The sequence below is a fragment of the Portunus trituberculatus genome, chromosome 3 (genome assembly GCF_017591435.1).
Source record: "Portunus trituberculatus isolate SZX2019 chromosome 3, ASM1759143v1, whole genome shotgun sequence".
Classification (NCBI taxonomy): Eukaryota; Metazoa; Arthropoda; class Malacostraca; order Decapoda; family Portunidae; genus Portunus; species Portunus trituberculatus.
Genome location: NC_059257.1, coordinates 9,977,755 through 9,990,254, shown reverse-complemented (window position 1 = coordinate 9,990,254; position 12,500 = coordinate 9,977,755). Strand labels below are relative to the sequence as shown.

The 12,500-nt window shown below is 41.6% G+C and overlaps 1 protein-coding gene across 14 annotated transcripts in view; it reads left to right on the top strand.

Moving 5' to 3' along the window:
* The window catches only part of LOC123508983, a 102,885-nt gene that overhangs the window by 8,873 nt on the left and 81,512 nt on the right, over nucleotides 1-12,500 (top strand). For 11 of the 14 annotated variants that reach the window (XM_045263108.1, XM_045263100.1, XM_045263094.1 and 8 more), the window contains exons 2-5: nucleotides 1-99; nucleotides 3,596-3,946; nucleotides 9,933-10,110; nucleotides 10,647-11,208. The exon at nucleotides 1-99 is cut by the window's left edge and continues 68 nt beyond it. In XM_045263108.1, the coding sequence (XP_045119043.1) occupies nucleotides 33-99; nucleotides 3,596-3,946; nucleotides 9,933-10,110; nucleotides 10,647-11,208 (1,158 nt within the window). In that variant the 5' untranslated portion in view covers nucleotides 1-32. Of the gene's footprint in view, nucleotides 100-2,478; nucleotides 2,746-3,595; nucleotides 3,947-9,932; nucleotides 10,111-10,646; nucleotides 11,209-12,500 lie in introns of all 14 variants that reach the window. The other 3 variants (XM_045263135.1, XM_045263161.1, XM_045263176.1) reach the window with 3 other exon arrangements.

The following is a 12,500-nucleotide window of genomic DNA, read 5'->3' as shown; positions in this document are numbered from 1 at the left end:
GAAATGCACTTGCGGAACACACTGGCCAAGGCATGGACGCTGAGAGTTACTCCCTGCACACTTTCGAAGCACTCCTCACCCAGAGCATGGAGAACCTAGGTGAGAGAGAGGGAGAGGGAGCTGAGAGACAAAAGTGGTGTATGTGAGTGTGTGAGAGAGAGGGAGAGGGAGAGGGAGAGGGAGCTGAGAGACAAAAGTGGTGTGTGTGAGTGTGTGAGAGAGAAATGATTGGTGGGTGTGAGTGTGTGTGTGTGAGAGAAGAGTGTGTGTGTGTGTGAGAGAGAGAGAGAGAGAGAGAGAGAGAGAGAGAGAGAGAGAGAGAGAGTGCTGTGTGTGTGTGTGTGTGTGTGTGAGAGAGAGAGAGAGAGAGAGAGATGATGATGTGTCAGTATGGTTCCTTTTGCTAGATGAGAGAAAGTGAGAGACAGAGAGAGGAAGTGAGATGAGTGGTGTGTCTGTGTGTGAGTTTGAGAGAGAGAGAGAGAGAGAGAGAGAGAGAGAGAGAGAGAGAGAGAGAACATACATTTTGGTCTGCATAATCATTTCCATTTTATCTTCGTATGTTTGTATGTATGTATAAAATTTGCCTTTGTATATAGTAAACTTTTAATGTTTTGGTATACATTGCATCTCAATCACAGTAATAATAATAATGATAATAATAATAATAATAATAATAATAATAAAAATAATAATAGCACAATGTATATTTGATGCATACATTTATCATTATTCTATTTATATATTATGCACATTCATTTTTACTTAGTGTATCAATAGAGCTGTGTCATTTGCTAGTCTTTGTATGTATGTATGTATGTATGTATGTGTGTGTATGTATGTATGTATGTATCAGAGTACTATTATGTATATGCCATTCACTCATTTTTGTTGTCTGTCTGTCTGTTTGTCTGTTTGTTTATAAAGCTTTTCAGTGTGATCAGATTAAACGTTAAAAATATTTCCCATAATTCAATGTTGTTTGTGTAGACTTGATTCATGGTGTGTGTGTGTGTGTGTGTGTGTGTGTGTGTGTGTGTGTGTGTGTGTGTGTGTGTGTGTGTGTGTGTGTGTGTGTGTGTGTGTGTGTGTGTGTGTGTGTGTGTGTGTGTGTGTGTGTGTGTGTGACATTATTATTATTATTATTATTATTATTATTATTATTATTATTATTATTATTATTATTATTAAGCATGTTTTCTTCATATCTATAATGTAATACCAAATAATACACTTCTCTCACTCTCTTTCTTTATGTGCAACTGACAGAGAGAGAGAGAGAGAGAGAGAGAGAGAGAGAGAGAGAGAGTTACATTTAAACTTAACCTGCTCTGTGTTTCCTCCTCCAAAAATATTTTCCCTCCAATCTTAACTAAATGTACTGTAGAAATTTTCCCTGTAGGTTTAAATTCCCATTTTTCACCCCCAAAATTTTCCCTGTCCCTTTTTTCCCCTCCTAAATTTTTGTCCTTGTCATGTTTCCCCTTGTCAAAAAAGGAAAAAAGAAAGAAAGAACTGAAGGAAGGAAAAGAAGGAAAAAAGGAAGCGTTTAACATGAAAGGAAAACTATTTGTAAACTTTTGTCATCTTTTTATATTTCTATGCACATTTTTTTTTTACAAATTTTTTGTATGTAGCATTTTCCTCTTTGTATTTTTCTTTATTTTTATTTTGGCAAGATATTTTCTTTTTACTTTATTTTACTGTCTCATAATTTTGTCCTCTCCAAATTTGTCTCTCCCAATTTTTACCAAAGCACTGTTATCATTTAAACTCATTATTTTGACATGTTTTTCTTGATATATGTTATTTTTGTGGCATCTTTTTGGCATCTTGGATACAAACAACATTTTTCCATCTATTTTTATGTAATATTTTCATTTTTTTTTTCATAAAGACACAAAGAAAAAGGAAAAAAAATGTTACATCGTGTTTCGCAGATTTATAAAACCCACGAATGTTTTTGTGTCATGCGTCTGGATTAAAAAAAGTGGATATTTGTGGATGTGGAGTCTTTTCTGGCCCATCCATCCTCTCCTCCAGCTCCTCCACATCCTTTTACCTCCTCCTCCTTCTCTTCCTCCTCCTCCTCCTCCTCCTCCTCCTCCTCCTCCTCCTCCTCCTCCTCCTCCTCCTCCTCCTCTTTCTAAATCTTCTCCTTTTTCTCCTTCTTTGTATTTCATCAGTTTCTTTCCTCTCTCTGTTTTTTTATGTGTTTTTGTGATTATTTCTGCATTATGTTTATGTTTTTGTGTTGTGTTGAGTGTGTGTATGTTTATGTGTGTGTGTGTGTGTGTGTGTGTGTGTACGTTTTTTCCTGATTTGCTCTATCTGAAATTGTACTTGGGAAGTTTATGAGTGCGTACACACACACACACACACACACACACACACACACACACACACACACACACACACACACACACACACACACACACACAACGAAATGCACTCAAGCACCTTCCAACACACACACAGAAGCAATATTAGAGGACATCTCAGCACCTCTCAACATTGGCACTTCCAAACGCCCTCCTGGCACTCCGGAGACACTTAGTGGCACTCCCCATGGACGGCCAAGGCACTCGGCCCCTCCACCTCCCCCTCCAAGGCACCCCAACAAGAGGGGCATGACCAGGAGAAGAAGAAGAGCAAGATTATTGAAAGAGATACAGAGAATTCATAGCAAATATATTCCGGGAACTGGCACTCTGGTGGCACCCTCAAGAAATGGCTCTTCTTTAGGTATGGGTGTGTGTGTGTGTGTGTGTGTGTGTGTGTGTGTGTGTGTGTGTGTGGTAGTGCCATAGATCTAACCCAGTGCACCAACCAAGCTTCACAAATGGTGCCAACTGACAGCTAACAAGACAGTGCCAATTAACCTAACCTAATCTAACTTGGGTGCCACAATTCTGCTGTGCCAACTAACTACAATTAATGTGGGTGCCAAAACTGAGTGGTCTAACAGTGTCAAGGGAAAACTTACACATCCCCAGTGCCAGCGGTGCCTCCTACATGCAGACAGACAGACAAATGTGTCAGGAAAAGGAAAAAAATGGCAATTTATCTTATTTTTTGTTATTTTGTGTATTTTTTGGTTCCTGTCTTTCTTTATTATTTATTATTGCTTTTTTTTTTTGTGTTCCATTTTTATCCTTTTTTTCCTATCCTATATCCTCCTCCTCCTCCTCCTCCTCCTCCTCCTCCTCCTCCTCCTCCTCCTCCTCCTCCTCCTCCCATAACTCCTACCCTTCTACCTATGCTTCCTTCCTTTCTCTTTGTTTTATCCCATCTTTCCTTTAAATTTCTCTCTATCTCCTCTCTTTTTCTCTCTTTCTTCCAAAGCTATTCTTTCTCTTCTCCTTTCTTCTAAAACTCTTCTCCTTCTTTCTTTTATCTCCCTTCTCTCCCTCCCTACCCTTCTCTCCCTCCCTCCCTCCCTCCAGCAAAGGTGTGAACACAGTAGCTAATCTCAAACCCTCCTCACCCAATTCTCTCCCCCAACAAACCTTCCCTCCACTCCCGCCACCACCACCACCACCACCACCACACCCGCCACCCCTCCCCGCCCTCCCTACCCCCTCCCCCTTTGCAGAGCGCGCGGGGGGCATGAAACCCACAGCCAAACACAACCAACAATACATTCTGTTACAACAACAAAAACAACAACTACAACATTACCAGCAAAAGTTAATGCAGCAGCAACAGCAGCAGCAGCAGCAGGAAATGCAACAACAGCAGCAGGAACAGCAGCAGCAACAACAACAACAACAACAACAACAACAGCAGCAGCAACAGCAGCAGCACCAACAGCAGCAACAGCAACAAAGGCAGCAATTACAGCAACAACAGCAGCAGTATCAGCAGTATCAGCAGCAGCAACAACAGCAGCAGCAGCAGCAGCAACCTCCAATAAAAGTTCACCCGCCCACTGAGTCTGGCAAAAGTTAGTTGATCCGTCTTGAAGTAACTGACTCGCTGACTCACTCACTCACCGACCCACTGACTCACTCACTCACTGACCCACTGACTTACTCACTCACCGACCCACCGACTCACTCACTCACTGACCCACTGACTCACTCACTCACCGACCCACTCACTCACTCACTCACCGACCCACTCACTCACTCACTCACTGACCCACTCACTCACTCACTCACCGACCCACTCACTCACTCACTCACCGACCCACTGACTTACTCACTCACCGACCCACTGACTCACTCACTCACCAACCCATTGACTCACTCACTCACTGACCCACTGACTCATGCACTCACTGACCCACCGACTCACTCATTCACCGACCCACCTACTCACTCACTCACCGACCCACCTACTCACTCACTCACCGACCCACCTACTCACTCACTCACCGACCCACTGACTCACTCACTCACCGACCCACTGACTCACTCACTCACCAACCCACTGACTCACCCACTCACCGACTCATTCACTCACCGACCCACTGACTCCCTCACTCACTGACCCACTGACTGACTCACTCAACGACTCACTCACTCACCGACCCACTGACTCACACACTCACCAACCCAGTGACTCACTCACTCACCAACACACTGACTGACATAAGCTTACTGGTTGATTTACTGACTGACTGACTAACTGACTGACTGACTGACTGGAAGAGTGAATGGGTGTGAGTGAGTGAGAAAATGATTCTTTGACTTTTTGACTGAATGAGTGATAAAGTGAGTAACAGAGAGAGAGAGAGAGAGAGAGAGAGAGAGAGAGAGAGAGAAAGTATGGTTAAGAGACTGAGTGACTAACTGACTGACTGACTGACTGGCTGACTGACTGACTGACTGACTGAATGACCAAGTGACTCACCAATTGACTCATTACAATTAAGTGTATCTTACAAAAGGGTACTTATCTTTGCCTCCTCCTCTTCCTCCTGCTCCTCCTCTTCCTTCTCCTCTTCCTCCTCCTCCACGTCTTCCTCTTCCTCTACCTCCTCCCTTGGATAAATAGTGACTCCCTATACTAATACCCTTTTAATTATATATACTGATTTATCCTGTAGAAGTTGTCACCATCACCATCACTTTCACCATCACTTTCACCATCATTGTCACCATCACCATCATCACCATCATTGTTACCATCACCATCACTTTCACTGTCACCATCATCATTGGCATCACCATTATCATCATTGTCATTATTCATTATCATCTCACCATCACCTCACCATCACCTTCACTATCAATTCACCATCAGTCACCATCATGCTTTTTTTTTTATCTAAAGGTTTAAATAACACATGTGCTTCTCCTAAATATGCTTGGATGGTGATGTTTTGTACTCTCTCTCTCTCTCTCTCTCTCTCTCTCTCTCTCTCTCTCTCTCTCTCTCTCTCTCTCTCTCTCTCTCTCTCTCTCTCTCTCTCTCTCTCTCTCTCTCTCTCTCTTGTCTTATGCATGTCCTTTCATCTGTCTCACACACACACACACACACACACACACACACACACACACACACACACACACACACACACACACACACACACACACACACACACACACACACACACACACACACACACACACACACACACACATGACAGGAATGGACAAGGAGACAGGACACAGAGAGCTTAGCTCGGGCCCTGTAATACACAAATAGGTAAACACACACACACACACACACACACACACAAGAAAAATACAATAGAATAAAAAAAATACACCACCACCACCACCACCACCATCATCATCATCATCATCATCATCATCATCATCATCATCATCATCACCACCATCACCATCACCACCATCACTAATGAAGACCCAGTAAGTGTAGTGTTATAATTAAAAGTGTATGGTTGTATGGTGTTAGTGCAGTGACCTCCCCCCTTCCCCCCTCTTCTCCCCCCTCTCTCACCTTCTACCTCCCCTCCTCCCCCTTCCTCCTTTCCTGTATTCTCTGTATAGTGTATAGTGAATAGTGAAGTGTTGTGTGTTGTGTTGTGGGCATGTCCTTCCTTTTGTAGTGTGTGTGTGTGTGTGTGTGTGTGTGTGTGTGTGTGTGTGTGTGTGTGTGAGAGAGTTTGTGTGCGTGTGTATCTGTGTCTGTCAACTGTCTCTCTCTCTCTCTCTCTCTCTCTCTCTCTCTCTCTCTCTCTCTCTCTCTCTCTCTCTCTCTCTGACAAGAAAATCTAAGCTAAGATAAAAAATATAAAAGTTTAATTGAAAAAAATCTTCATTTCTTTTAAAAATTTTCTGTTATTTTTCTCAAATCCCAAAAAAGAAGAGAAAGGAAAGGAAAATGAGAATGCTAATAGAGATAATGAGGTGATAGTGAGGGGATAGTGACAGCCAGGTAACACTGATGACTCACCTTCACCTTCCCTCACCTTACCTGTGATAGTGACTCCAAGGTGACTGTGTCCTCTGCCTCATGAAAACACACCATTTTTTTCACAGATTTTGATGGTGAAACAATTTTTGGATGCATTATTTTGTTATTGTCATTATCATCATTATTTATGTCATTATTGCTGTCACTCTTATTGTTATCATTGTCATTTTCACCATCATTATTATTGTTATCATTATATCACTCACTATCATTATTACTATCATTGTCATCTTTACTATTATCATTTTCACTCATTATTATCATGATCATGATCATCATTATCATTATTATTACTGTTATCATTACTGTCACCATTATCATCACTATTATTATTACTATCATCTTTATTATCATTATTATTATTATTATTATTATTATTATTATTATTATTATTATTATTATTATTATTATTATTATTATTATTTTGTCCAACTAATTTTTGAATGGACACATTTTGGTGTGTGTATTTTTTGTGTGTACCAAGGTGGTGTACACATGTGTGTCTCAGTACCATGTGCACCAAGGCTTCTCTTTTCATTGACGTACATGAGGTGTCCCTTGCACAAATACGTACATGATCTGTCACTATATATGTACATGAGGTGTCCCTTGCACAAATATGTACATGAAGTGTCCTGAAATACACACATGACGTCCCAGGATACATACATGAACTGTCTCAAAATACGCACATGAACTGTCCCAGATATGTACCTGATGTCCCTAATACGCACATGAACTGTTACAAAATACGTACATGAGTTGTCTCGCCCACAATATTTGCATACATGAGGTGTCCCTTTCACAAAAATTTGTACATGAGATGTCCCAAATACGCACATGAACTGTTCCAGGCATAAACTGTCCCATTTTACATAAACTGTCCCATTTTACGTACACGAGTTGTCCCATTTACAAAAAAACGCACATGTTTCCTTCACATGTATGCCCCACTCCCTCAAATTGACGTACATGTGTGTGTGTATGTGTGTGTGTCCTTACAAAAATGCACACATGATGTCTAATGGTATTTTTGACACACACAACATGTCCCTTGTACACACACACACACACACACACACACACACACACACACACACACACACACACACACACACACACACACACACACACACACAATGTCTTGGTATTATTATTATTATTATTATTATTATTATTATTATTATTATTATTATTATTATTATTATTATTATAGGCAAGTGTTCAATTGTCTTTTATTATAAGAAAATATATATGTATTACTTTTTTTATTCATGATGTTTACTTATTATTATTATTATTATTATTATTATTATTATTATTATTATTATTATTATTATTATTATTATTATTAATTATTTTGGGAGGAAAGTGGGGAGAGGGGTCTATGTGTGGTATATTGTTCTCTCTCTCTCTCTCTCTCTCTCTCTCTCTCTCTCTCTCTCTCTCTCTCTCTCTCTCTCTCTCTCTCTCTCTCTCTCTCTCTCTCTCTCTCTCTCTCTCTCTCTCTCTCTCTCTCTCTCTCTCTCTCTCTCTCTCTCTCTTCCCGTTAGATTTAAGAAAATATACAAAACAGTGGAAAAGAAAGAAGAAAAGACAATTGTGAAGGAAAGAAAGAAAGTAAGCTAACTCTAACTCTACACTTTATTTCCTTTGAGTGTTTATGAAGGAAAAGAAAGAAAAAGTAAACAAGATCATAATAGATTGTAAATATTCACTTTTATTGTTCTTTATTTCTTGTGATCTTTTGAAACTTGCTTGTCTGTCCGTCTGTCCGTCTGTCTTTTATCTTTTTTTTCTTATTTTCTTTAATCTTTTTTTCTATTTGCATGTTGCTTTGTTGCATTATGGTTCTCTCTCTCTCTCTCTCTCTCTCTCTCTCTCTCTCTCTCTCTCTCTCTCTCTCTCTCTCTCTCTCTCTCTCTCTCTCTCTCTCTCTCTCTCTCTCTCTCTCTCTCTCTCTCTCTCTCTCCCTGCATGTTGCTTGGTGTTGGTCATAGTAGTAGTAGTAGTAGTAGTAGTAGTAGTAGTAGTAGTAGTTGTGGTAGTAGTAGCAGTAGCAGTGGTGGTGGTAGTGGTGGTGATGGTGATGGTGATGGTGATGGTGATGGTGATGATGATTAGAAAGTCTTCAGAGTAACTATACATTAAAAAACTAACTCCTCCTCCTCCTCCTCCTCCTCCTCCTCCTCCTCCTCCTCCTCCTCCTGATTCCGACCTCAGCCTCACTCTCAACACCCTAATCACTCTAATCTAACACCAATACACCCTTAAAAGCACCCTAGCCATCATGTCTCTTAATTCTCACCCTCCTTCACCTTAATACACAGAGAACACACTTCTTAACCCTGATGTCACCCTATCTCACACTGAAATCCTTTAATTCTCACCCTCAACACACACAGAACACACTTTCTTAGCTCTCTCACACTGAAATCCCTTGATTCTCACCCTTTTTCACCTTAAAACACACAGAACACACTTTTTAACTCTGATGTCACCCTATCACACTGAAATCCCTTAATTCTCATCCTCAACACACAGAGAACACACTTTTAACCTTGAAATCACCCTATCACACTGAAATCCCTTAATTCTCACCCTTTTTCACCTCAAAACACACAGAACACACTTTTAACGCTGAGATCACCCTATCTCACATTGAAATCCCTTAATTCTCAATATTTTTCACCTTAAAATACAGAGAACTTACCTTTTAACCCTGATATTACCCTATTTCACACTGAAACTCCTCCCTCACCCTCAACACACAGAGAACACACTTTTTAAACTTGACATCACCCTATCTCACACTGAGGTCACCCTAGCAACCCTGATTTCACCCTGTCCACACCCTTGCTTTACCTTAACTCACTCTGATTTAACTTTACTTCACTGTAAAGCACCCTAACACACCTTGTCTCACCCTCACATACATTGACATCATATTACCTTATCCTAACTTGCTCTAACCTTGCTCTTCCTCAGCCTTACTTAACCCTGTCACTCTAACACACACTAGAAAACACCCTAGTTAATTACATTGGCGTAACTTAACCTTGTCTCATCTTACCTCACCCTAACACACACTGACCTAATCCTATCACCCTAACACACAGTAAAAATACACCCTACCTCACCCTAAGACACTCTAACATATTCCTATCTTTCCCAAATACACCCTAAACTAACCCAATCTTTGTTTCCTGACCCTAATACACTCTAACATACTTCTATCTTACCCAAACACACCCTAAACTAACCTCATCTTTGTTTCCTCACCCTAACACATACTGACTTAACCCCATCACCCTAACACACTGAAATACACCCTACCTCATTCTAACACACTCTAACACACTCTTACTTTACCCAAACACTTCTAACCGGAACTAAAAACACACCCTAAGCTAACCCATTACCCTGTTTCCTCACCCTGACACACTAAAATGACACCTACCTCACTCTAACACACACTAACACAGTCCTATCTTACCCAAACACACCCTAAGCTGACCCATTACCCTGTTTCCTCACCCTAGGGACCCTGAACAAGTATGGGACCCTGCCAGCCAGTGCCAGGGGGTCTGAGAGGTCCCTGCCAGCCGCCAGCATGAGGGACGACAGGGACCACTCTGGCTACTACAGCGACAGAAACGACAACTATGGCAGCAGGAGGGACATCTACGACAGGGGATACATGAGTGACCACGAGAGGAGGTGAGGGGGACACTGACCAGCAACACCACCACCTTCACCAACACCTGCAGGAGAAGGAGGAGGAGAAGTGTTTGGGAAGTGGAGGAGAAGGAGGAAATTGGAGAGAATGGAGGAAAGGGATAAGAAATGGTTAGAGAGAGAGAGAGAGAGATTGAAATGTTAAGATAAAGAGATGAAAGGAAAGAAGAGAAGAGAAAGAGAAGATTTGGGGAAGAACGGCAGAAGGAGGAGGAGGAGGAGGAGGAATATTTTGGTGGAGGGGGTGTTTGAGAAGAGAGAGGAGGAGGAGGAGAAGGAAGGGGAATATTTTGGTGGAGTTTTTGAGGAGGAGGAAGAAGGAAGAAGGGAGAGGAACATTTTAGTGGAATGTTTGAGGAGGAGAAGGGGAAAAATTGAGGCGAGAATGAGGAGGAGGAGTAAGAGGAGGAGGAAGAGATTACCAATATGTCCAGCTGTGTTAATCTTTTGTTGCCCATCCTGACCCCTTGCTGTGTTAGTGCCTTCCTGTAACCCTACTGCCCTGCCTGTGCCTGCAGATTCTACGACCGTCAGGACAGCATCCGGTCGGGGTACATGAGTGACAGGGAGCGAGGGTACGCTAGCGACAGGGACTCCCGGGGCTACGCCAGTGACAGGGACCGCTCTGGATACATGAGTGATGGAGAGCGGGGTTACCTGAGCGACAGGGAGCGTGGCGGCGGCGTGGGCGTGATAAGCGGAGGCGTGGTGGGCGGCAGCTACCTCTCCAACCGTGACCTTGGCTACATGAGCGACAGGGAGCGTGGCTACATGAGCGACAGGGAGCGTGGCTACATGAGTGACAGGGAGAGAGGATACATGAGCGACAGGGAGCGAGGATACATGAGCGACAGGGAGCGTGGCTACATCAACCACCGCGACAGGGAGCGCGGCTACATGAGCGACAGGGACACACGCTCCTATGCCAGTGAGAGGGAGCGGGGATACGCCAGTGACAGGGGCGGCTATGGCAGCGACAGGGAGCGAGGCTACTCCAGTGACAGGGAGCACACAGCACTGGTGGCCCAGGCGTCCATGGAGAGCGCTGACTCCAGGCTCTGCTACTTGACTTCCTCTGAGGTGAGTACCCAATGCAAGCCACTCTCTTCTCAAACTCTCCCTAAAATATCTCCATTTATACTCACTCTGCCTCATTAAAAACCTCCTTTTATTTTACTTTTCCAATTCTCTTACTTTTCCTTCTTTTCTCCTGTAACTCTCCCTTAAAATAACTCCATTTATATTTGCTTGTCCTCCTAAAACACCTTTTTCTTTACTTTTCCTTTCTCTCTTACTTTTCTTCTTTTCTCCTTTAACTCTCCCTCAAAATATCTCCATCTATACTCACTTATCCTCCTAAAACACCTCCTTTTTCTTTACTTTTCCTTTCTCTTATACTTTTCTTCTTTTCACTTCCAGCTCTCCCTTAGAATATCTCCCTCTATACCCCACTTGTCCTCAACAAAACGCCTCTTTTTTGTACATTTCCTTCAATTTTCTTTTCTTGTTTTCCTTAAGTACTTGCTAAACTATCTCTGTTTCCTGTTTTTCTGTAAGTAATCCCTAAAAATGCATCCGTTTTCTTAATTTCACCGTTTTCTTGCTTCCCTTTAACTCTATCTCACTTTAAGACTGATGCTTTTTTTAATGTTTCCTTTTTATATTGATGTATTTTTTGTCGGTTTTTTAGTGTTGATTATTGGTAATTGAGGAAAAACGGGAAGATTAGGGTGTTGTATAGCTTTGTATTGTGTTGTCTTCTCTTTCTTTAATACACTTGTTTGACTTGAGTTTCTCGGTCTGTTTATACTTCTGAATATTTGTGGCTAAAAAGTGACTCTCCCTTGTGGCTTATTGAGAGAAAAAAAAAAAAAAACCACGAAGGAATTGAGTATTTATGATCTCTTTGTCACATTCTATATATCTCTCTCCCTTTAAGACATGTTCAGTACCGTGACGCGTTTCCATATTCATTCTGGTGACTATTTGGTGATTTCATACAGCTTCACAAACTACTGTGGGGGATTAAAATAGTGAAAACTCTGGCCATTAATCTTTTGACCTCCATAGACCCATCCAAATGTCAATGAAATGGTCTAATCGTACACAAATCTCAAGGTAAAAATGTATCCCAGAACTGAATGGGTTAATTCGGTTAATTTGGTGATTTTATACAGCTTCAGAAACTCATATGGGGATTAAAATAGTGAAAACTCTGGCCATTAATCTTTTGACCTCCATAGACCCATCCAAATGTCAATGAAATGGTCTAATCTTATACAAATCTCAAGGTAAAAATGTGTCCCAGTACTGAAGGGGTTAAGACATTTATTTTATCGTTGTGTGATATTTTTCTGTTATTTCCCCAAATG